This window comes from Eptatretus burgeri, chromosome 6 (genome assembly GCF_056783735.1).
Source record: "Eptatretus burgeri isolate ZD-2024b chromosome 6, Ebu_testis_v1, whole genome shotgun sequence".
Taxonomy (NCBI): domain Eukaryota; kingdom Metazoa; phylum Chordata; class Myxini; order Myxiniformes; family Myxinidae; genus Eptatretus; species Eptatretus burgeri.
In genome coordinates, this window is record NC_140966.1 from 53,224,343 (window position 1) to 53,247,407 (window position 23,065).

The window sequence follows — 23,065 nt, forward strand, 5'->3', positions numbered from 1 at the left end:
ACCGCACTCCCTCCACCAACCTCCATTGAACGGCAAAGGCTGGCCAACTTCATCGGCTGGCCGTGTTTTGCTTCAAGGCGGAGGCCGGCCAACTTCATCGGCAGCTGTGTTCTGCAAGGCCTGTGCCGGCCAGTTCATCTGCTGGCTGTTTTTCTTCAAGGCCTGTGCCGGCCAGTTCATCTGCCGGCTGTGTTTGCCTGCAGCGGCCTTCTTCTGCGGGCTGTGTTGCCTGCACCTTTGCCATGCCATGCCCACTGCCCATGTTCACCAGCCCCGTTCAATTTTGCTTTGCCCCCCCTGTTCATTTCCATGTGCGCCAGGATCAAGGCAACAGTTTGCAAGCTGCGAGAACTGCCCTGTTGGCAGCTACAACACGGGCCTGCAGTGGCAGCCCGTGCACCGTGTTTTGCGTCCATCCATTCATCCATCCATTCGTTGTGTTCATTGCGTGTGCCACTTGAGCTGGCACGGAGACTGCGTTGTGCAGCCCAAGCACCGTTGTGGTTCACTGAGTTCAGTTCAAAAGGGAAGGCCTTGGACTGCGTGTGAGCAGCCAGCCACGTTCCCTGTCACCTGCATTGTTTTGAGCCAGAGACTGCATGCGGGCAGCCTGGCTCCCTGCTAACTGCTTTCTTTTGCAGAGTTCAATGATCCTGGGCCATGGTTTAGTGTAAGATTTGTAAGTTAAGGTTAAGATGTACTGTACATATGAGTGCGCCCCCCGGCATGTATGTCTTAGCGCCGGCAATTTTATTTAAGTCGTCCGTGTGAGTGAGTTTGTTTAGGTAGTTACGCAGCCCTCAGGTTATTTATTTTGGGGACACGAATACCATGAATGTCGCACTCAGGGATCCGTAGGTAAAATGTACTAGGGGAAAACTACACATGATGGCACACGAAAATTTGACGACTCGGGACGAGTCTGTAAAAAGGGAAGGGGGTAGTGTTGTGGTTACCAGATTCGCAAACCACCATTCAGGTCCCTTAGGTGAGGTATCTCGGTAAGTGCATGTGTAGTTAGGCCCAAACCCGTTGTCTAGTGGGAATACATGTCATTTATACGTGCTGCGACTCTTCAGGATAGCCGTTTTTCTTTTACTATCTTTATTTTGGACCAATCGCCACCATCACAACCACAACAACAACCACCAACCACAACGCCGCTTCACCACAACCGCCATGACCTTTACCGTCGCAACTCGCCACCATCGCATCACCGTCATCTCGCGCCACTCATGGGCACCGATGCTGGACTCGTGTAGGGCGCACGTTGAACAGCGTGTACAAAATCACGGATTTTCTGCTTCAAAAACGGATCCAAAACGACACACGCCCACTTTTTGCCGTCCAATCGGTGAGCGAGGGGCGAATTGGCCCCGCCCCAGGGCGATCGATATATGCAAATTTGTGGATCAAAAAGCCTTCACGCCCACTTTTTCTCGGGCCAATGGGGAGCGAGTTGAAAGGTCAAAGGGAGGGGGTCAAAGGCGAAGTTACGGGGGGATAAAAGGACGGTGTTCGTCAGTCAAAGGAGTCGTAAAAGTCGGAACGAGGAAGAAGGGAGTCGCAAAGGAGTCAGAAGAGAGTCAGCAGAACGGGAACGAGAAAGAGTCAGCAGAACGGAGGCGAAGGAGTCGGAACGAGGCGAAGGAGTCGGAACAGAGAGTCAAGACTTCGCGGGCGGTGGAGCTGCTCGTCGTGTGCGTTGAAGTCGGAACGGAGGGGACGAGCTGTGGAGAGGCGGCGACACCGGACGAGGGGGTGCTCGCGTCGTGCAAGGAGCTGCGCGCCCGAGGGAGGCCGGCAGCGCGACCTGGCCGAGGTGGAGACGCTCGTCGCACATAATAAAGATCCTCTATACCCCGAGCATCAGCAACCCCCTCCTGTTTCCCCCCGCGCTGAGATAGTGCGACCAAGGGGGCCCCGTTCCCACCCCCCTGCCAGGCACTGTCCACGAGGCCCGCGGGTTGCGGGGCCATCGCCGCTCCGCGTCTCATCACCAGACGGGTAGGCCCGACCAGGTCTCGGCCCCAGGCCTACCTCATTCTTGAGGGTATTTCTTTTCCTTGGTTTTGGGTATGTGTTGTCGGCGCCGTCTGTGAAGTAGAATTGTATAAGTGTTGCCGTGTGCTCGGTAGTCGGAATTAGCTCTGCACTGTGTTTTCACTTTTATGTTTGCTTTTTGTGTAAATGGAATTGTGTTTTCTTTTTTGTGTGCATTTGGTGGAATTGTATTTGTGTGCTTTCCGTTCGTCGCGAATAAATGTGCTTTATTGTTGAACTGTCTCCCGCTTCGCTTCGTCATTTCTTTCTTTGAATCCCCATCTTGCTTCACGTAAAGGGTTGGTAGTGGGCTGAATACGCCCGATAATTAATCGAACCGTCGAGGTCGACGATAACACCGCTCGGTTATTCTGATAGTCGGAACGGGTCGCTTAAGTGGCCCGTGTCCGAAGTCGACCTGCGGCGAGGTGCGATCGCCCGGTCTACCCTCCGCGTGGGTACTTAGGTAGTTCGAATTTGGCGAGCAACCCTATCCCACGCGGGGGCTGATTGGCTCGATCGCGGTGAGACCGAAAGGTCCACCCGTGACTGGTTCCCGGCGTTAGTCCGAGAGGGTCACGACTGGATTGTCCGTCCGGTGGGCGACGTGCCGCGATTCGAGTTACGTGGCCGTCGCACGCCGGCGGGCGCGAAGACCGCAACAATATATATATATACCCAACAACAACAACAACAACAACACGCTCACCTTCTCCCGATTCTGCTACTTCTTCTTCCTCTTAACTTCCTCCTCGTCTTCCTCGATTTCTTTTTTTTTTACACTTCCATGACCTAATCTGTTGAACTCTCTCATACATTAATATTAACAACAAAAACGATCTTATAATGCTTCATCTTCCTCTCTCACACATGTGGTACTCTTTACTGTTTCACAATGCACTTCTCTTCTGCTATTTTAACAGACTGCTCTCATTTCGACCTCTCCTTCATTCCTTGCCTAAAAAATCCAACTATTACAACGCTTCTTCTCTCCATGCTCTGAATTCGCCTTCATTGCATCCATCAAGAATTGTGTTAAATCGCATCTCTGACCTAAAACTTTTAAAAACCACAGTTTGCCATGGATGCTCGCTTTCCATCAACCATTCTTTTTCTCCAATTTCAGTGCCAACTCACCCCCCTCACCCGTCCCTCTTACTCTAAAAGCCACCATCCCACTCCTCTCCCTCCAAGCCTCCCGCTCACCTCTTGCAAAAATCCCGCTCTCACCATTCTCCCCCCTTTCATCCCCCTCACTCTTCCTTCTCTAAGTTGCCCCCTCTCATCCACCAACCTGCCTCCCTCCACTGCCCTCTCACCTCCATCTCTTCACTCCACCTCCTCAAATCCTCAACTGCCATCTTCCTTGTCTCTTGTCCCCCCTCTCTCCCAGCACCACAGAGCCTTCTCTCCTCCTCATTCGGCCCCCTCCCCTCGCTATTCTGCAATACCCCACACTCCTTCAGCAACCCTCCTTACCTCCCCCCCTCATCCCTCGTCCTACCCTCCCCCGCCCCCTCCACCTCCTGCACCCAAAGCCTCCTCCCCTACCTCTTCATTAAAAGTGTGGACCTCAAATATCCGGGGCCTTCGCTCAAACCTTTCAGATCTTTCCATGCAGGTTGCCACTGACAAACCAGACATTATCTGCCTAACAGAAACTTTCCTCTCCCATGACGTGTCTGACTCTCAAGTATCTCTCCCTGGTTACTCCCTCTTACGGTATGACAGACCTGAGCCTCGTCCTGGTGGAGGTGTTGCTCTCTTCATCAAAGACTCTATTCCTCACTCTCCATGCACTGCTCTCACTCCCCCACACCCTCAGGAATACCTCTGGCTTCGGCTTCCCCTCCACTCCCACCTCATGTTTATATGTGTACTGTACCGTCCACCGAACAGTGATGACTCCATCTACACCTCACTCTCCGAAAACATGGACCATCTTCTTTCTTCTCATCCAAACTCTCTCTTCCTCTTATGTGGCGATTTCAATTGTCATCACGCCAGTTGGCTAGGTGTGGGTACCTCTCTCACCTGCCATGGGATATCAGCAAAAGCTTTCTGTGACTCATTGGGACTGACTCAATCGGTCAACTTTCCGACCCGGATCTCAACCAATGGTACTCCATCTCTTCTGGATCTGATTTTGACAAATTTCCCTGACAATATCTGCTGCTCTTCCTTCGCTCCAATTGGTTCTTCTGACCACGTCCTTGTTAAAGTGGACATCTCTCTGGCTGTCATCAGAGAACCACCTCACCGCCGTCGAGTCTGGCATTTCACTCAAGCCGACTGGCAGGGTCTCCGAGCAGCCATCAAACTTACAGACTGGTCTCCTATCACTACTTTCTCAAACATCAACTCATCCTGGGAATTCTTTCAAAGAAACTTGCTCTCCCTCATGCACAGATTTATCCCCTCTCATGTTCAGTTGTCTTACCCTTCCTCCCGCCCTTGGTTTACTGAAGCTTGTGGCGAGGCAGTTGTCCTGAAACAACTTGCCTTTGCCTCATGGAAAGCAAACCCAACTGAGGGCAATCTCAGTTCTTTCCACAAAGCTCGGAACAAGTGTGTATCTACCCTCAGGAGAGCCAGAAAACAACATCTTTCTCATCTCAAGTCTGAACTCTCAAACCTCTCTCCCTCCTCAAAATCCTGGTGGCGTTTAATCAAATCTGTTTCTGGTGTTTGTTCCGCCTCCATCCCCTCCCTTACCTCAAATGGCCGCACTGCTGATTCCACACGTGATAAAGCTGAATGTCTAAACTCGGTGTTTGCAGCTAAATCTTGTGTCCCAAACCCATCACTATCTCTACCCACTTTACCCAGTCGCACCCAACTGTCCCTGGACTCTGTATCCTTTTCTCCTGACAAGGTGGAGAGCTTGCTTTCAAACCTCGAGTCAGATTCTGCAACCGGTCCAGACGGCATCAGCCCACGTGTCCTCAAAGCCTGCTCTTCTCTTCTTGCTCACCCTCTCTCTGTTCTATTCACCCTCTCATTTTCCCAAGGTCATCTGCCATCTGCTTGGAAATCTGCTAACATCACTGCCCTGCATAAAAAAGGTGCAAAAACAGATCCCTGTAACTACAGACCAATCAGCCTTCTCCCAATCATCAGCAAGGTTATGGAATCCATCATTGCTTCAGACATGAAATCCTTCCTCTTCTCCAATGGCTTGATTTCCAATCATCAATTTGGTTTCAGACCAGGTCACTCTACCCTGGATATGCTGCTACTGCTCTCCCATCAATGGATGGAGGTCCTCAATGCCAGACAGGAAATCCGAGCCGTATCCCTGGACATATCACGTGCTTTTGACACAGTCTGGCACCCTGCCCTACTCACCAAACTCTCTTCCCATGGTATTCAAGGCCATCTCCACTCATGGCTCGCAGACTTCCTCTCCTGTCGCAGTCAACGTGTGGCCCTAAATGGAGTTCTTTCATCCCCTCTTCCTGTGCAGGCTGGAGTTCCTCAAGGTAGCGTTCTGGGCCCTGTTCTTTTTCTGGTTTTCATCAATGATCTCTCGGACTCTCTGGAAAATCCTCTATTTCTCTTTGCCGACGACTCCACCCTCTGCCGTACCATCTGTCATCCCTCAGACCGGCAAGCAGCAGCTTCTTCGCTCACTGCAGATCTGGATAAAATCACAAACTGGTCCAACACGTGGAACATGTCTTTCAATCCACACAAATCTCACACTCTCACTATGTCTCTTCGAAAGGACCGTTTCCAAAACCCTCCCATCCACTTTCTCAACAATCCTCTGGAAGAAGTCTTTTCTTTCAAGCTTCTGGGTCTCACTATCTGCCATGACCTTTCCTGGGAAAGTCACATTTCCAACCTTGCCTCAAAAGCCAGTCGCCGACTGGGAATCCTCCGTCGTGCTAAGTCCTTCCTCGGCCCTCTTGAGCTCCTGACTACTTACAAAGCTTTTGTCCGTAGCCTGATGGAGTACTGCTCTCCCCTCTGGGCTGGTGCTCCTGCCTCCCACCTTTCTCGACTTCACGCTGTCGAAACCAGGGCTTTTAAGATCATTGGCATCTCCCGCAATGAAGCTGAGTCTTTGGGCCTCTCACTCAATCACCGCAGGTTGGTCGGTGGTCTTTCTGTCTTCTACCGACTCCTCTCCAGCCTTGCCCCCCTGCTCTCTCTGCGATTTGTCCCACCCACATTTCCACAGGGCGCTCAAGGTCCGCCAACAACCCCCTTCTGGTAAAACTACCAAAATCACGAATCACTGCTCATCTTCACTCTTTCATTCCTCTTTTTTCCCGCCTTTGGAATAAACTTCCTCACTCTATTCTTTCCCATTCTTCCCTCCAGGCTTTCAAAACAGCTGTTCACCACCACCTCTTATCTTCCCCCATCCAAATCCTCGATCTTTTCTACCCCCGATAATCCACCCAAGCCCACTTCCTTCAATTCTCCTGCTTTCCTTCCTGAAAGTCCCTGTAATGTCCATCTTCTCCTCGCCATGTTCCCCGTCCCATCCCCATCCCTCTCCCTTCCACAGTTCACCTGTGTCTGTTCCCCAATGTTTTGTCCCTTCCACTCCCGCCCCTCTTGTCTCATGCCTCCTTGCTGTGAGTTGTGTGTTAGCTCTCATACGAGCCTCGACCAAGGTATACAAAAAAAAAAAAAAAAAAACAGCATCTCAACAACCACGCCATCCCCACCACAGCGCCAACCACACTACAACCACGACACCTCCACCATCAACGCTACCACATCTTCGCCACTCGCCATTCAGTAGGCCCTGTGCGGTTACGATCTCCGGGAACAAACAAAAACCAACAACTATGCTCGGGGGTTTTCCCGCCTGTTTTTCCCGTCGAGGTTCTCCGCGCTCAGTGTGGAGGAGGGGCGATGCAGGGGTCAAAGGTGAGAAAAGGTGGGGGCCTCTTTTTGGGGGAATAATTCCCTGGCTCTGAGCCAAGACTGACTCCCCCGGCCCCCGCATGGCGCGGGGTGGAGGGAAAGCGAGAGGTCACGCCCCCCTTCGAGAGGCTTCTCCAAGAAGCTCGAAGGGAGGCGGGGCCAAAAACGGGGCGGAGCGAAGGGCGGAGCCCTGCGCTACAAAAGGCGGACAGGACGGACCTTGTTGGTTGGTTGGTCAAGAGTGGTTGATCAAGAGTCGTTGGTCGAGGGGTGGTTGGTCAAGAGTTGGTTGGTCGAGAGTGGGAGTGAGTGGTTGGTCGAGGGTTGGTCTTCATGGTCGTCTTCTGGTTTGAGTCGCGAGCTTGTTGTTCCTGCCTTGCTTCTTTGACCCGTGCGCGAGCGCGGAAAACAGCGCCGAACAAACCCCGGACGTTTCCCCAAAACCCCGTCCGTACCATCGAGCGGACCACACGAGCGACACGCGGCACAAGCTTGCGGAGCACGCCGGAGGGGCTCGGAGTTGCGGGCGCAAAAGGAGGACTCAACGCGATCAGGAAAGTTGCACTTCCATTTTCTTTTGGGGGTTGGTGTAAATGTCTGTGGGTGGCGCCGTCCATCAAGTAGTATTGTTTTAAGTGTTGCCGTGTGCTCGCGTAGTCGGTCGTAGCTCTGCATGGTTGTTGTTGTTTTAAATTGCTTTATGTGCATTCTGATTCTGTTTGACTATACGGGTGCTTTGTGCCTGTGTCTGTGTGAATAAAGTGCTTGCATGTTGAATTGTTCCCTGTTTCGCTGCGTCCTTTCCTTTGTTTGAATCTCCATCTTGCTTCACGTAATGGGTTCGTCGTGGGCTTAATACGCCCGATAATTAATCGGAACCGTCGAGGCCGACGATAACACCGCTCGGTTATCCCGACAGTACGGAACGGACCGCTTAAGCGGCCCGTGTCCGGAGTCGACCTGCGGCGAGGTGCGATCGCCCGGTCTACCATCCGCGTGGGTACTTAGGTAGGTCGAGTTTGGCGAACAACCTTTCCCACGCGGGTGGCCGATTGGCATGATCGTGGTGAGGCCGAAAGGCCCACCCTTGACTAGTTCCCGGTGTTAGTCCGAGAGGGTCACGACAGAATTGTCCGTCCGGTGGGCGACGTGCCGCGATTCGAGTCACGTGGCCGATCGCACGCCGGCGGGTGCGAATTCGCAACAATGTGTATATATATATATATATCTATATATATATATATATATATATATATATATATATATATATATATATATATATATATATATATATATATATATATATACATATATATATATATACATATATATATATATATATATATATATATATATATATATATATATATATATATATATATATATATATATATATATATATATATATACCGGGCGTAGTGGCGTGCGCCTGTAATCCGGCTACTCGGAGGCTTGGGTTGGAGGATCGCTTGAGGATGGGGCTCTGCACTGGGCTGCGCTATGAGAGGGTGTAGCGCAGCCCGGAATCATGGCGAAACCCAATCCTTATCCCTGTGTCGTAAGAGGCAACCAGGGTTGCGTCAGGAAGGGCATCCGGCGTAAAACCTATGCCAAATCAGGATGCGGATCATAACGGATGATCCGCTGTGGCGACCCCTAACGGGAGCGGCCGAAAGACGAACAACATATATACATATTGTTACGAATTTGGAATTAAATTGCACACAACATACAGGTTCCCTTAGTCAGCTATGTCGATAAGTGCATGTTCCCAAGATAGCTCACCTTCCATTGTTTAAATGTTTTGAAATCGATTTGATGCTCTGCGGATCGATTTAATAGTTAGGGAACGAAACAATGGAGACGTCCCTCCCCCTCTTCTGCGAAGAGGAAGAAGAACCCTGCGGTGACGTCAACAACTCCCTCCCACCCGTGGTTGAGCGGGGGATGGATCACGAGGGCATGAGTCACGCCGGGTGCGGGGGAGGGGGTGCAAAGGATAAAGAGGACATCTTTTCTTTGTTCAAAAAGAGTTCGTGGGAGTTTGTGGGCTGAGTTCGTAAAAGAGTCCCGAAAGAGTTCGTGGAGGTCCCGTGGTGGGGCTGAGTTCGTGGAAGTCCCGTTCTGAGTCCCGTGGGCAGAGTTCGTGTGCTGAGTCCCATGGGAGGAGTAAGCTTTTTTGCTTCGGAGAGAGCATTCGTTCAACCATCGGGTCCTGCTTGGCTTGAGGCCTTCGGAAGCTTTTTGCTTCGGCTGGCTCAGTGAGCTTCGGCTGGCTCAGTGAGCTTTGGCTGCTGCTTTGTTTTGGAAGGAACTTGAGCCGGTTGTTCGGCTCGAGCTGCGAGTGGAGGCTTCTTCCTCTTCTTCCTCTTCCTCTTGGTTCGTGGAGCTTTTCGTTCTCCATTTTGTTTCCCGGCTTGGTGCGACGCGTCGGCCTCTTCTTGGAGTTGGTTCCTCGGGGGAAGCGACGCATCGACAGGAAGGATCGGCGCCTCATCTCACCGGCATGAGTTGAGAAGCGCGGGAGGATTCGCGGGAGCTCAGGAAGGAACGCGGCTCACGGCGATTTGGATCCAGCTCGCTCTCGCTGGAGCCCGGGTCCAGACAAGTTGAAGACCACACGAGGTGGAAAGGTTCGAATCAAGCTCTGAGTTTCAGCTCACCTGTCCTCCGAGCTGGAGCTCGTGATTAAAGGCCTCAGCCACCGTTTAGTGTGTGTGTGTGTGTGTGTGTGTGTGTGTGTGTGTGTGTGTGTGTGTGTGTGTGTGTGTGTGTGTGTGTGTGTGTGTGTGTGTGTGTGTACATGTGTCCGTGGGCCCGTCTAATAAGTAGGAACTGCTGTTAAGTGTAAATAGCTGCACATAATAAGTAGACGGTTGTAGTTCTTTTGTCGTGCTTTTGTTGCTTGTATAATTGCATACGTGTTTTGCCTTATTTAATTGCATACGTGTTTAATTATAATAAATGTCCTTGTGTGAATGTAAACCTGCTCGTTGCGTCCATTCCCTCATTGACTGAACATTTTGTGTGTTGGGAGTTTGAAAGCCGTTGGTTTGCCGTAATAGGGGGACATTTTGACCGACGGTTCTCGGCGATTACGTCGCTCGGAATCGCGCACGGACAAGCTCGCCTCGGCGGTTTGTTCCGTACGAGTTCCGTCGAGGGTGGAATACCCCGGTAGTTTGATCACGTGGGTATTTAGGTACATTGAAGATTGGCAATTGACCCTACCCCACGTGATCTGCCGATTGGCGTATTTCGGTTCTTCTACAAGGACCCGTCGCTCGGAGTTATCCGGGCGGTGATCTATATTCCAGGCGATCGGTTGGGCCGACTCGACTTGCGGCTCCGTTCAAAGCGGTCGATTGGCGGCCGACCTCCGGCCAGTAACAAAATATATATATATATATATATATATATATATATATATATATATATATATATATATATATATATATATACATTATTTATATATATATATATATATATATATATATATATATATATATATATATATATATATATATATATATATATATGTACGTCTGTGTGTATGCATATATATATATATATATATATATATATATATATATATATATATATATATATATATATATACACATATATACCCATATATGTATGTATGTATATATTTATGTACGTCTGTGTGTATGTATGTGTGTGTATGTTTGGATGTATAATGTGTGTGTATATATATGTATATATATATATATATATATATATATATATATATATATATATATATATATATATATATATATATATATATATATATATATATATATATATATATATATTGTTCCGGTTGAGGAAATTTGCAAACCACCATTCAGGTCCCGTAGGTGAGATATCTCTGTAAGTACATGTGTAGTTAGCCCCCAAACCCGTTGTTTCGAGGGAATAAATGTGATTCATTCGGGCTGTGACCCTTTGAGATAGCCGTTTTTCTGGTCTATCTTTATTTTGAACCAACCACGTCTCAACCGCCATCACACAACAACCACCAACCACAACGCCGCTTCACAACAACAACAACAACAACGCCAACAGCCACGATCTTTACCTTCACAACTCGCTCCCGCAAACATCGCATCACCGCCATTCCAAACGGCACCATGGCCATAAACCACCACCTTAAACCCTCCACCACCTTCACCTCTCCTTCTGCGGCCATTCCCGCACCACTTGTGGGCGCCGAGTGTCGGGCTGTCCTGGGCTCGTACAAGGTGCGCGCCGAACCGCGAGTGCAAAGTGCGGCCTTTCCGAGGAGAATTCGGATCAGGAATGATGCACGCCCACTTCTGATCCGTCCAATCAGCAAGCGCGGGGCGGTTTGGCCCCGCCTCCAGGCGCGTCGGAGTAGAATCGAGATATGCAAATTTTAGGATCAGGGGAGACTCGCGCCCCTTTTTCTCCGTCCAATGGGCGAGCGTGGCTCCACCCCCGAGCTCGTTCTGATCCAGAAATTTGCATATGGGTTCTCCTGCCGGCCTATAAAGCGCCGAGCGCGGGGCGAATTTAGTCAGTCAAGTCGAGTCTGGAGAGGAGCAGTCTGTTGGGGTTCGGAGTCTTTCGGGGAGCTGCAGAGAGAGGAAGCCTGGAGCCTGGAGCGCGGTCGAGTCGGTTTGAGCGCAGAGTCGGCCTTGGATGAGCGGGGAGTGAGTCGGGAGGCGAGGGCGTACAGGAGGTTTGCTGTAGTCAGCTGAGGAGAATGGGGGAAGAGACCGAATAGCTCGGGTCCGAGGCAAGGAAGACGGCGGTCGACGACGAGCTCGCAGTGCAATCGCTTGTCGCGGGACCCAAGCAAGCCAGCTATCCTCTTTCCCCAGAGCATCAACAATTCCCCCCCCCCTTTCCCACCCCCCCCCCCCCGCGCTGAGATAGTGCGAAAAGGGGGCCCCGTTCCCACCCCACTCCAAGCAGTGCCAACGAAACCCGCGAAGGAGCGTGGAGTCGGGGCGCCGCCGCGCCACCACATTGGCGGCTCATCACAAAGACACGGGTAGGATCCACCCGGTCTCGCGGACCTGACCGCTCTTTCAGGTCCCACGCAAATATTGGCCCACAGGCCCCGTCTGCCCCATTGTCTTTGAGGGTGGCCCTTTTCTTTTGCTTTTGAGTAAATGTGTTGTTGGCACCGTCTGTAAAGTAAAACTGTGTAAGTGTTGCCGTGTGCTCGCGTAGTCGGTAGTAGATCTGCATTGTTGTGTTTCTTTTGTAGCATTTGTTGTAGGTGCATAATTGTTGTAATTGTATGTGTGTGCTCTCCGTGTGCCGCGGAATAAATGTGCATTATGTTGAACTGTTTTCCCGTTTCGCTTCGTCTTTTCCTTAATTGAATCTCCATCTTGCTTCACGTAAAGGGTTGGTAGTGGGCTTAATACGCCCGATAATTAATCGGAACCATCGAGGCCGACGATAACACCGCTCGGTCAACCTGCGGCGAGGTGCGATCGGCCGGTCTACCCTCGTGTGGGTACTTAGGTAGGTCGAATTTGGCGAACAACCCTATCCCACGCAGGGGGCCGATTGGCACGATCGTGGTGAGGCCGAAAGGCCCACCCGTGACTAGCTCCCGGTGTTAGTCCGAGAGGGTCACGACAGAATTGTCCGTCCGGTGGGCGACGTGCCGCAATTCGAGTTACGTGGCCGTTCGCACACCGGCGGGCGCGAATTCGCAACAATATATATGTACATATGTACGTCTCTGTGTATGTATGAATGTGTGTATGTATGTTTGTGTGTATGTCTAAACAACAACACAAAAAATAACTAAACAACACAAGAAAAACTAAACAACAACAAACCACAAACAAATGAAACACGTTGGCTTATAAAGTTTGTTCTTCTTCATTTTTGACTGACGGATTGGAAGGAAGGACATACAGGGATATTGAAACGGTTTTCACCAATTTTAAATAATCCATATCTTCATGTGCAACTCTTACACCATTCTTTGAATCAATAATTTTCCTCAATGTTGGCACTTAGTTTTTATAACTATGACCGAGCTTCGACCGAGTTGGACCAGGGAGTGCTGGTGAGTCCACATCCCACATATGTAAATATGTGTATTAAATGTTAACTGTAGATCTATATCGAAAGATGGCATTGCCAATCATTTTAATATTCCTGGAGCGTGTATGTTTTGTGTGTGTGTTTTTGCTATACATTTAGTATGTATTTGTTTGGAACTGTGGATTGTATTGTTAATAGACTTAGTGGGTGTGTACATAATTTGTCAGGTATATGACCCAAATCATATTTGTTTGTGGGTGAAAAACTGGCGTGTCAGGTACATGATCTGTCGGGTTCAAAAAGCCGGTGGCCAATTTTGAAAATAAATAAATAATAACAAATAAAAAAGGCCTCCTTCCTTTTTGAAAAAAATCCGGACGATCAACTGGTATATATATTTTTTTTACTTGGCTTAAAGTAGTTTGTATTTTTACCCTCGCTGGAAGGAGAGGGTGTTGCATTGCATGTGCTGTATGTTTGTCTGTCTGTTTGTTTGTTCGTCCGCATAGAACCTTCGTGCTTTTCTCCGCAACCGCGTGTCAGATTGAGACAAAATTTTCACCGTTGGTGCGACTACCCATGTAGGAGGTTTTAATTATAATTATGACGTCATAGGTCACGTGGTGTGGCAGCCATGTTGGATTTACCTGAAAACATATAAAAATCTTCTCCAGAATGGCTGGACAGGTCGAGGGGAAACTTCACATAAATGTTTCCAAGGCATGCGTGTTCAACGTTGCTAAGCAGTAATTGATGTTTGCAGTCATATTGGATTTAATGAAGAAATATATTAAATGATGTTTTCTCTGGAACCGCTTAATCAATCGATGTGACACTTCACAATTGTGATATCGTAGTGATGGGGAATACATGTTGTAAATTTCAACTTGATCGGACACATGGGCTGGCAGCCAGAATTATTTGATTTTTTGATGTGGGTTTTTAAAAATTAATTCTTTTTTTTTTGTTTTTTGAATAAGACTCATTTGGCTGTGCCTGGATGGGTTTGAGGGCAGAGGAGTAGCAGCTGAAATGTGAATCCTATCCACGTTCCTCCTGATGACTTTATCTTTGTTTTCTCCTTGTTTGGGTTCCTTCTGATGAGTCCAATGCAGGACGAAACCCACTTGGTCTTCCATTTGATTTGAATTGAATTGATTTTAATCCGATTCCAAATTAAATTGAATGATAATAAAAAAAAACGTCATGGGTCAGGGTCAGGTGTCTGATCAAAGCGGGGTTACATCAAAGCGAGACATCTTGGTACCCGGTCATCACTGCCAGCAGTTATAAAGTGGCAGTTCTAATTATGTCTCATTAATTACGTAACACACCAATACACAAACGTCACACAACATACATCACACTTAACGATGCAAACACCACACAACGCACCACACAAAACTAGTCCTGGCGAGGGTCTGCAATCTCTGATTGTTCTTTTTCTTGTTGTAATTGAAGTGGCTTCATCCTTTAACCTGCACCCGTTCATGGTACAAGGTTGCTCATCATGCTGATTAAATGAACGATTGTGATTGCAACAGATAATCTGTTCAGCCATTCTTGCTAATGGTATTGCAGCAAGTAGGACACATCTGGGACCATTGTGGCCGAGATGCTTCCTTTCCCGAGATCGTCAATTGGACATCTGGGACAGTGCCTATTCCCAGCTCACAGCATATTTCATAGTCTTCTGTTTCCAATACCGGCTCCAAACTCCAACATCCATGTGAAAGCTTTAACCTTAATCAAAATGTACTTGCATTGTAGCTGTGAATTTCAGTGCATATTTTCCTAGGGGTTGAGTTACAAATCTGGGTGCACTGCTTGCATCATCCACAGTGTTGTTAAGGTCATGTTAGGTATATTGCAGTTTGTCTAAGCTACGAGTACAGCCTTCCAATCTCCCCTTCTCTTGTTCTGAACATCACAGTCATAGATATACGAGGTAAATGGAAATTGGAATTGGGTTACCAGCCCAAGAGTCGACATCTTAAAAGGATACTGTGGGATCTTTCATCTCCAGAAGTGAGTTCTCAGTGATGGAACAGCCAGCCAAGCATTCGTTTTGAAGAATAAATAGCACCAAGATGCCTCCTGCTGTAAATTCGACCAAATGTAACTTTTCAGCATTGCAATATGCCTTGTGTTGGCTTAATGGTTTGGGTGGTGGGCTTGGGATCTTGGAGCCCTGAGTTCAAATCCTGCTCTCCTGTTGAATTAATACCAGGTGGGATTGACTCAGCCTGTCATCCTTCTGAGGTCAGCAAAAAATGAGTACTTGCTTGCTGGGATGATTGAGCCATTTGAATATCCTGTGTTGGAGTGGTGACCCGTCCAGGATTGTGCCCACTAGCCCAGGAGACTGCTTTGGCAGCACTGACGCTCTGCACTGAGTATGGTTGTGATGGATGGATGGCATTGAAATGCCACTGTGGATTTTTTTTTGTTTTTTTTAAATCCCAGATTGAGAATCATGCAGAAGAGCTAGGTGACAATGGGTAGAAAGATACAAACTGACAGATGGGCAGTTTAGGCAATCGTTGGACACATTTAGCAGGAGAATGAAGGAATAAGCCTTCATGTTACTGTAATCATGATATTGAACTAACTCTTGTCACAATGGGTATTTAAAGGGAAGCTGTGGCCTTTCTTCTTTAGAATTTTTACCTGCACACCTATTTTTTTCTTTTTTGTCATGTTTCTGGGTGGGATGCATGATAAGGACAGGGTGACCGCGATAAGTAGTCCCCGGGCAAAGTTTAATAACTTCAATATTTTATCCAATCAAACTTAACAAAATTCCCAGTTCATATTAATTACTGAAAATTTCCGTTGTCTACAAAGAAATTTGACAATTGTACAATGAAATTGGTGACGACGTCGATGTTTGATGATACGCTCCAAATGGACACCGTTTCGCTCAATGTAGAGGACCGCAGGTCGAGCAAACTTACTGATGGCTTGTACGCACTGTGATCAGAATTCCTCTCAAGCTTTCTTTGCTGTTATTGAGCTCTTGACAGTGGTGCCGAAGAGATTTCTTTGTTACTGCGAGTGACTGAGTGATCAACGGCAGCAATAATGACCTTCCTGGTTTTAGTCTGCCAGAGTGGGCTCCTCTGTTTGGTGAACTCATGCTCAAGGTTGTGCTGTATTGCACAAAAAATTTCACAGACCTATCAATTTGAGACTTGCAAGGTGTGTTTCCTTGCTGCAAAATGTGCGTAGAACACGCGCCTTGTCTGTAAGAACAAACTTGTCTGCAGATAATTTTCTGCATTGATGACCGCAACATCCCAAATCTATCAAGATGGTATTGGCTCTGCCAGGTGGACGGTGAGTCAGAAAGCGAGGTCCGGTTAAGTAGTTTGAGCGTGGGATTAATGAAGGGGAGCGGAGTCGAGGTGGTGGAGATGAAGCCGAGGAGGTTGGAAGTGTTGTGTCTGCAGGGGACCAAATGGAAAGGAGACGGGGCAAGGAGGTTGGTCGGAGGATACAAACTTTTGCGTGCAGATGGGGGTGAAAGAGGCAATAGTGTGGGGATAATAGTATCGGAATAGATTATAGCAAGCAATCGGCGTGGAAAGATGGGAGGGACGGATAGTTATGGCATGGATGGTGATACAGAGGCAAATGGTGTGTGTTTTGTTGGTATTTGAGCCACAAGTGGGAAGGACTGGGGCAGAAAAGCAGGAATTCAGGGACACGCTGGAGAGGATGATGGGAATGATTGAGTTGGACGTGATGCTGTGTATTGTGGGAGACTTTGACGAGCATGTGCGGGTGGCGGAGCCAGATGAAGAGGAATGTTTTGGTAAATTTGGTTGAGGAACGAGGAATAGAGCACTGATGGCAAGAGATGGGATGGCCATCGCTGGTTCATTCTTTCAAAAGTGGGAAAGCCACAAGATTACATATAGGAGTGGACAGTAAAGAACAGAACTGGATTTGGTGGTTGTAAGGAAGCGACAGTTGTGGAGGGTTAAGGATTGGAAGGCAGTGATGGTCTCCCGCCACTGCATGTGACCACCGAGCACAAGGCTGTCGTGTTTGTGGTACAGATGAAGAAAAGGAGGGAGGTTAAGAGCGGGGGTTAGTAGAATATTAGGTGGGAGAAGTGTATGGGCAACGTCGTCATAGAGTGCAAGGAGAGGATGAGGGCTAGGTATGAACAACTTCAGGAAGAAGTGGAATGTTTGGAGGAGGAGTGAAAAATGTACAGAGAGGCATTTAGAGGAATTGCAGAAGTTTTGTGTGGAAGGACGTCAGGAAAGGGTGCATCGTCCAGGGACATAAACCGGGTATGGTGGTTGGAGGAGGTGGCAAAAGGCACTTGATTAAAAGAAGGAGGTTTGGAAGAGGATAGAGAAGATCAAGGATCGAGGGAGGCAACCAGATGCAGGATTGCTGTAACTATATGGGCAAAAGAAGAAAGCAGCAAGGAGAGCTGTGGATAAGGTGAGCAATGCGATGAAAGAAGAGGTGTACAACAAGATGGAAGAAGATGATTTATGTTTATAAACTGGCTTGTGACAGGAAGGACATGAAAGGGGTGGGGGGTGATTAAGAATGGTGGCGGGAGGCTAGTGACAGAGAGGAGGGCAGTATTGAAGGTGTGGGAAAAATGTTTCAAGTAGCTGTTGAACCAGGAAGGAAGCAATGGCACATGAGAGCTACCATGTACCATGTTATATAGAGGGGAAAGAGGAGATGGTAGATATCATGGAGGAGGAGGTGCAGATGACACTGAGGATGATCTAGGCATTCCTTTCCTGTAGTAATTCTCTGCAGACTACTATAGTAGGACCTGTGACCAACTATAGTATATGAGAGTACAACTGTCATATACTATAGTTCTAACTGTTGCATTTTTGCTTGGGGATGAAGAAGCAAAGAGTGCAAGGCATTGACGAGGTGTGTACAGAGATGATCATTCCAGCAGAAGAGTCGGAGTCAGTTGGACGAAGACGTTGTTCAATGTATGTATGTATGTATGTATGTATGAGAGTCGGTTAAATTCCGGAGGATTGGAGGACAGGGTTAATTGTACCAATATGGAAGGGGAAGGGCAATGTTCAAGATCTGGTGAAGTACAGGGATATTATGCTCCTAAGTCGTGCAATGAAGGTGCTTGAGAGGATTCTGGACGGGACAATAAGGCAGAGTGTGGAGATGGAGATCGGAGAAGAGTAGCAGAGGTTTAGAAAGGGTAGGTGGAGGACAGATCAGATGTTTGCGCTGAGGTGGAGAAGAGGTTGGAGGTGCAAGGTGAAATGGCATGAGAATTTCTGGCCCTGGAGAAGGTCTACGACACTGTCTTGAGAGAGATGGTGATGGCGACACTGAGGTGGATGGGATTGCCGGAAGCAGAAGTTAGGTTGGTGGAAGGGATGCACAAGGGAATGAGGGAAGAGTTTTGGTTGGTCCTGGGATGTCTGAGGAGTTCAGTGTTAACATCAGTTTGAGACAGAGAAGCACTCTCAGCTCATTCACGTTTATCGTGGTGATGGAGGTGGTAAGTAGGAAGGTCAGCTTGATGGGGTAGTATGGGGAGCATGCTGTATGTGGACGACCTGGATGTTGTGGTGGAGAGTGGGCGGGAGATGCCCAAAGTGCTGGGGAGTGGAAGGAGGCATTTGGAAAACATGGGCTGAAAACGAGTATGGGGAAGACTGAGGGGATGTGGGTCGGGCAGCAGAGAAAATAAATGAATGTCACATTAGAGGGGAAGGAGATCAGGCAGGGAAATAGGTTTGAGTGTCTGGGGGTGGGGGAACAGTGACCGGGGATGGTAGGTTGGAGTCAGATGTGTGGAGGAGGATTCAGGTGGGTGTGAATGCATGGAGGAGGGTGGAGGGAGTAATGGCAGACAGAAAGATATCAAGGAAATTGAAAGGGAAGGTTCTGATGTCATGTGTAATGCCAGCCTGCCTTTATGGTCTAGAATCGGTGGAACTGACAGAGAGACAACAACAGAGGCTGCAGGTTTGTGAGAACAACTAGTTCAGGAGGATTGCAGGAGCGAAGAGGGTGGCTAGAAGGATTATGGATGAACTGAGGGAGGAGATTGGTGTGCAGATGAGCTTGATGGGGAGATTGGTGAAATGCCGGCTGAGATTGGCTGGACACTTTGTGCGGATTGGGGAAGAGAGAATGGCAAAAGAGCGGATAGATTGAGGAAGCAAGACGGGAGGAAAACAGGTAGACCATGGGTGAGATGGGAGGATTGTGTGAGGAGGGAGTTCAGTAAGGTGGGTTTGGTTGGAGAGTCGACGGAGTTGGCTGACGACAGAGGGAGGTGGAGGAGTATCGTGGTCAAGGCAGGGCAGAAGCTTGGTGCCGTTGCACCTCATCTCTTATGGAGAGAAGAGGAGGAGAAGAACTTTTCAACAGAAAATGACTTTTCTTCATGTGTCCACAACATGGTGTGTGGATGTGACAGATTCAAGAAACTTGGCAGATCCACTTTCCCTTAACTTAGTTCAGACCTCCTGAAAAACGAAAGAGAATGAATGAAAACTGTGAAGGTTATTAAACTTTTCCAGAGGCCCACTTTGTTGGGGGTCACCCTGTATATGTTCAGCTGTCGTTGTAATATTATCTAAAACTAATTTGACTATGTGAATGAGAAATGCTCCTCAAAAGTTGTTTTTTTGTGCTTAAAGGTGCCATGTGGGCAAAAGTGAATATCAGGTTAAACACCAAGCTGAGACCATCAGTGTTTTTCAGGTTTTAACAGATATGTGCAACAAACTTCTGTGGATACAATAAGTTTACAAGTTTGAATTTATTAAGTTTCTATATTTCATTTTTACAATGGAACAACATCTGACTTTTGTGGAGGGTAAAATTATTGTTTCTCTATAATTTTGTATGTGTTGCCAGCCTTGGGGGGAGGGGGGCATAATGGTTCGGGCATTGCTTGATTTCTGAGAGGTTGGTGGTTCCAAATCCCAGCTGAGTCATACCAAAGATATAAAAAAATGTTGGTGCTGCTTCCTTTCTTGATGCTCAGCATTTAACAAAGACAGAACACAGACAAACAACCATAAGTTGGTAATAATGGAGCAGGCCTTGATGGTCCTAATTTGGCCTCCTCCTGCTTCAAAGTTCCTTGTGTTATTATTATTTGCTGTGGAGACATAAAACCAAGTTTCTGAGATTCTGCAGCCATGATAATATACCTATTAATGCATAAAACAATCACTTTCAAAAGCTTATATAGTTGTTTTTTTAACAACAAATAGCTAAATCTGATGTGGTTAGTTTTCCTTGTCCATACTTGCAAGTTGATTTACATCTGCATTACTCTTTTCTCCTTCCCCAAGGCATTTCTGTGAGTGTCTCCACCTTCTCTTTGGTGGCTATTTCCCTCGAGCGGTATGGGGCCATCTGTGCCCCTCTGCGCTCCCGTTCATGGCAGACCCGATCACATGCATCACGTGTAGTCTGTGCCACTTGGATTCTGTCCCTGGCCCTCATGGTGCCCTATGGGCTGTACTCACAACTCCTACCCTTCAGCAAAGATGATGGAAGCACGGGACACAAGTGCCGCATGCAATGGCCATCGTGTACCATGCAGCGTGTCTGGTATGTCCTGATTTGTGTCCACATTCCTGTGTCACGTGACTTGCAGCATTACTTAGAATGTATGTGTACCTGCACATGCCTGTCCCAATATTTTATGGAAAGGTGCAGCCATTGATCTAAAAAAATGTTTGAAAGTGATTTGACTAAGTTAGGCAATGGCTAGCCATCTTGTCTCTCCTAAATACACCACATATAACCATTGCAAACATAGCATAGACATGCTCATGTATTGGGTTGTAACAGTACTTTATGACCTTTTAAAAGCTCAGCACACAGCTTTTAAAATCTAGAGCGTGCAAAGTATTTGGCGACACATTTTATCACCATGGCACAAATGTTTTCCTTTTCTTAGCCTTTATAAACAGTAATTGATTTATAACCCCCCCCCCCCCACCCCCACATAACAATAATGCCACATTTACATGAATTATGAATTATGTAGAAACAATTTTTCCAAATGAACTTTGTTATTCATAACTGATGAGGTCAAACTAAACATAGTTATAATTGAAGGAGGTTACATGTCAGGATTACCTGCAAAAACATGTACAAATCAAAACCTCACTGGTTGTGAAAGTATTCAGCCCCTCAGGTCGGTACTTGGTGGAAGCACCGTTTACAACAATGACTGCTATGAGTATTTTTGAGTAGGTCTCTACCAGCTCTGCACAGTGAGATGGTGAAACCTTTACCCATACTTCATGAGAAAATTGTTCTAGTTCTGCCAAGTTTGATGGGGATCGTCGATGGACTCCAATCTTCAAGTCTCACCATTAATGTTCAATTGGGTTCAAGTCAGGACTTTGACTGAGCCACTCAAGAACATTTATTTTCTTCTTATTCAGTCACTCCAGTGTGACTTGAGCTTTGTGCTTCAGATCATTGTCCTGCTGAAATGTGAATCTCCGACCCAGTTTCAGATTCATGACTGTTTCGAGCAGGTTTTCGTCAAGGATTCTCCTGTACTTTGCTCCATCCATTTTCACTTCTATTGTGACCAACCATGATTGACAGTGGGGATGGTGTTGACTGGGTGATGTGCAGTGGCAGGCTTGTGTCAGACACAACACTTTGAATTTAGACCAAAAGGTTCAAGTTTTGTCTCGTCTGACCACAAAACATTTATCCACATGCCTGCAGTATCGTTACATACCTTTTTACAAATTCCATACGAGCTTTTAGATGTCTTTTACATTAATGGCTTCTTTCTTGCCACCTGTCCATGGAGGGCAGCTTTGTGAAGGGAACAGGATATTATAGATTGATGAACATTGACCCCCAACTCGGACATAGAGCCTTTCAGATCTTCCAGTTAATGTTGGATTTACAGTGACATCCCGAACCAGTTTCCTGCTTGCCTGGCTGTTGAGTTTGGATGAGCGACCTGATCTAGGTACAGTCTGGGTGGTATGATACATCTTCCACTTCTTAATGATGGATTTCACTTTATTCAAAGGGATAATGAGTGACTTGGAAATCCTCTTCTAACCCTCTCCTGAACGGTGCTTCTCCACCACTTTATGTCTGACTTCTTTGGAAAGCTCCTTGGTCTTCATGTCTTCCTTGTTGGTTGACCAAGTGAGTTGCACCTTAAAACTCCTTAGATAAGTGGGGGAACTTAACTTTTATGTTAAACCACCAACTACATCGATATATTAAGTTTGATTTGAAGGCATCGTGAAATAATCTCTGGTGGCAACAAAATGTGAAAACATTGGAGGGGGGTGAATACTTTTGCAGGCCACTGTATGTAATATGAGTTTCCTTGCAAGGATCTTCAATGCAGGTGGAGGCCATTAGGCCTGCACTATGGTTGTCAACATACGGTTATTTGTCTGTTCTCTGTCCTTTTTAAATGCTGAGCCTCACGTAAGGAAGCAGACCAAATAATTTTTTAAGTTTTTGGTTTGACTCAGCAGGGGGTTTGAACTACTGACTTCCTTGACTCAAAGTGGAGGATCTAACTATTATTCCTGCGGGATGCTGTTACAGGCTTCCTAAAGTGAGGGATGACCAGGATAGAAAATTCCGAGAGGAAATACAGAGAGCGAGCAAGGCTTTTGTCATGAGTTGGAGTTTGGGATAGCAGAGTAAAACAATGGGATTTCATGGGGCAAATTTTGAAGAGATGAGGGGGAGAGAGATCGGAGCTACAGATTGGGCCAGGCTGACAGGAGGGCAATCAGCACAAGAGAAATGAGCAACCTTCAAGGAACAAATTGGCAGAGTGGAAAGTAGTAAATAGAATCCAGTCGTGACCAAAGCTGTTGTTGTATGCGTGTGTCTTGGGGGTGTGGAGGTTGAGTTGCAAAAATTAAGGCATATCCCACCCCCCCCCCCCCCACATGTTTATGTTCACATAATTTATAGACTTTCCTTCCTGTATTAAGAACATGTGAATAGGGATATGTCACCCTGTTTGTTCATGCACCGCTGAAAGATGACGTTGTAACCCTAAATGGTGAAAGGGTAAAGGCTGTGTTGTCACATATCACCCATGTCAAAG

The 23,065-nt window shown here is 47.4% G+C and overlaps 1 protein-coding gene across 1 annotated transcript in view; it reads left to right on the forward strand.

Annotated features, from left to right (window-relative positions):
- LOC147024792 (cholecystokinin receptor type A-like) overlaps nt 1-23,065 on the forward strand; it is a 102,933-nt gene that overhangs the window by 59,110 nt on the left and 20,758 nt on the right. Inside the window, exon 4 of the mRNA XM_085887050.1 lies at nt 20,298-20,559. Within this exon, the coding sequence (XP_085743176.1) occupies nt 20,298-20,559 (262 nt within the window). The remainder of the gene's footprint in view (nt 1-20,297; nt 20,560-23,065) is intronic.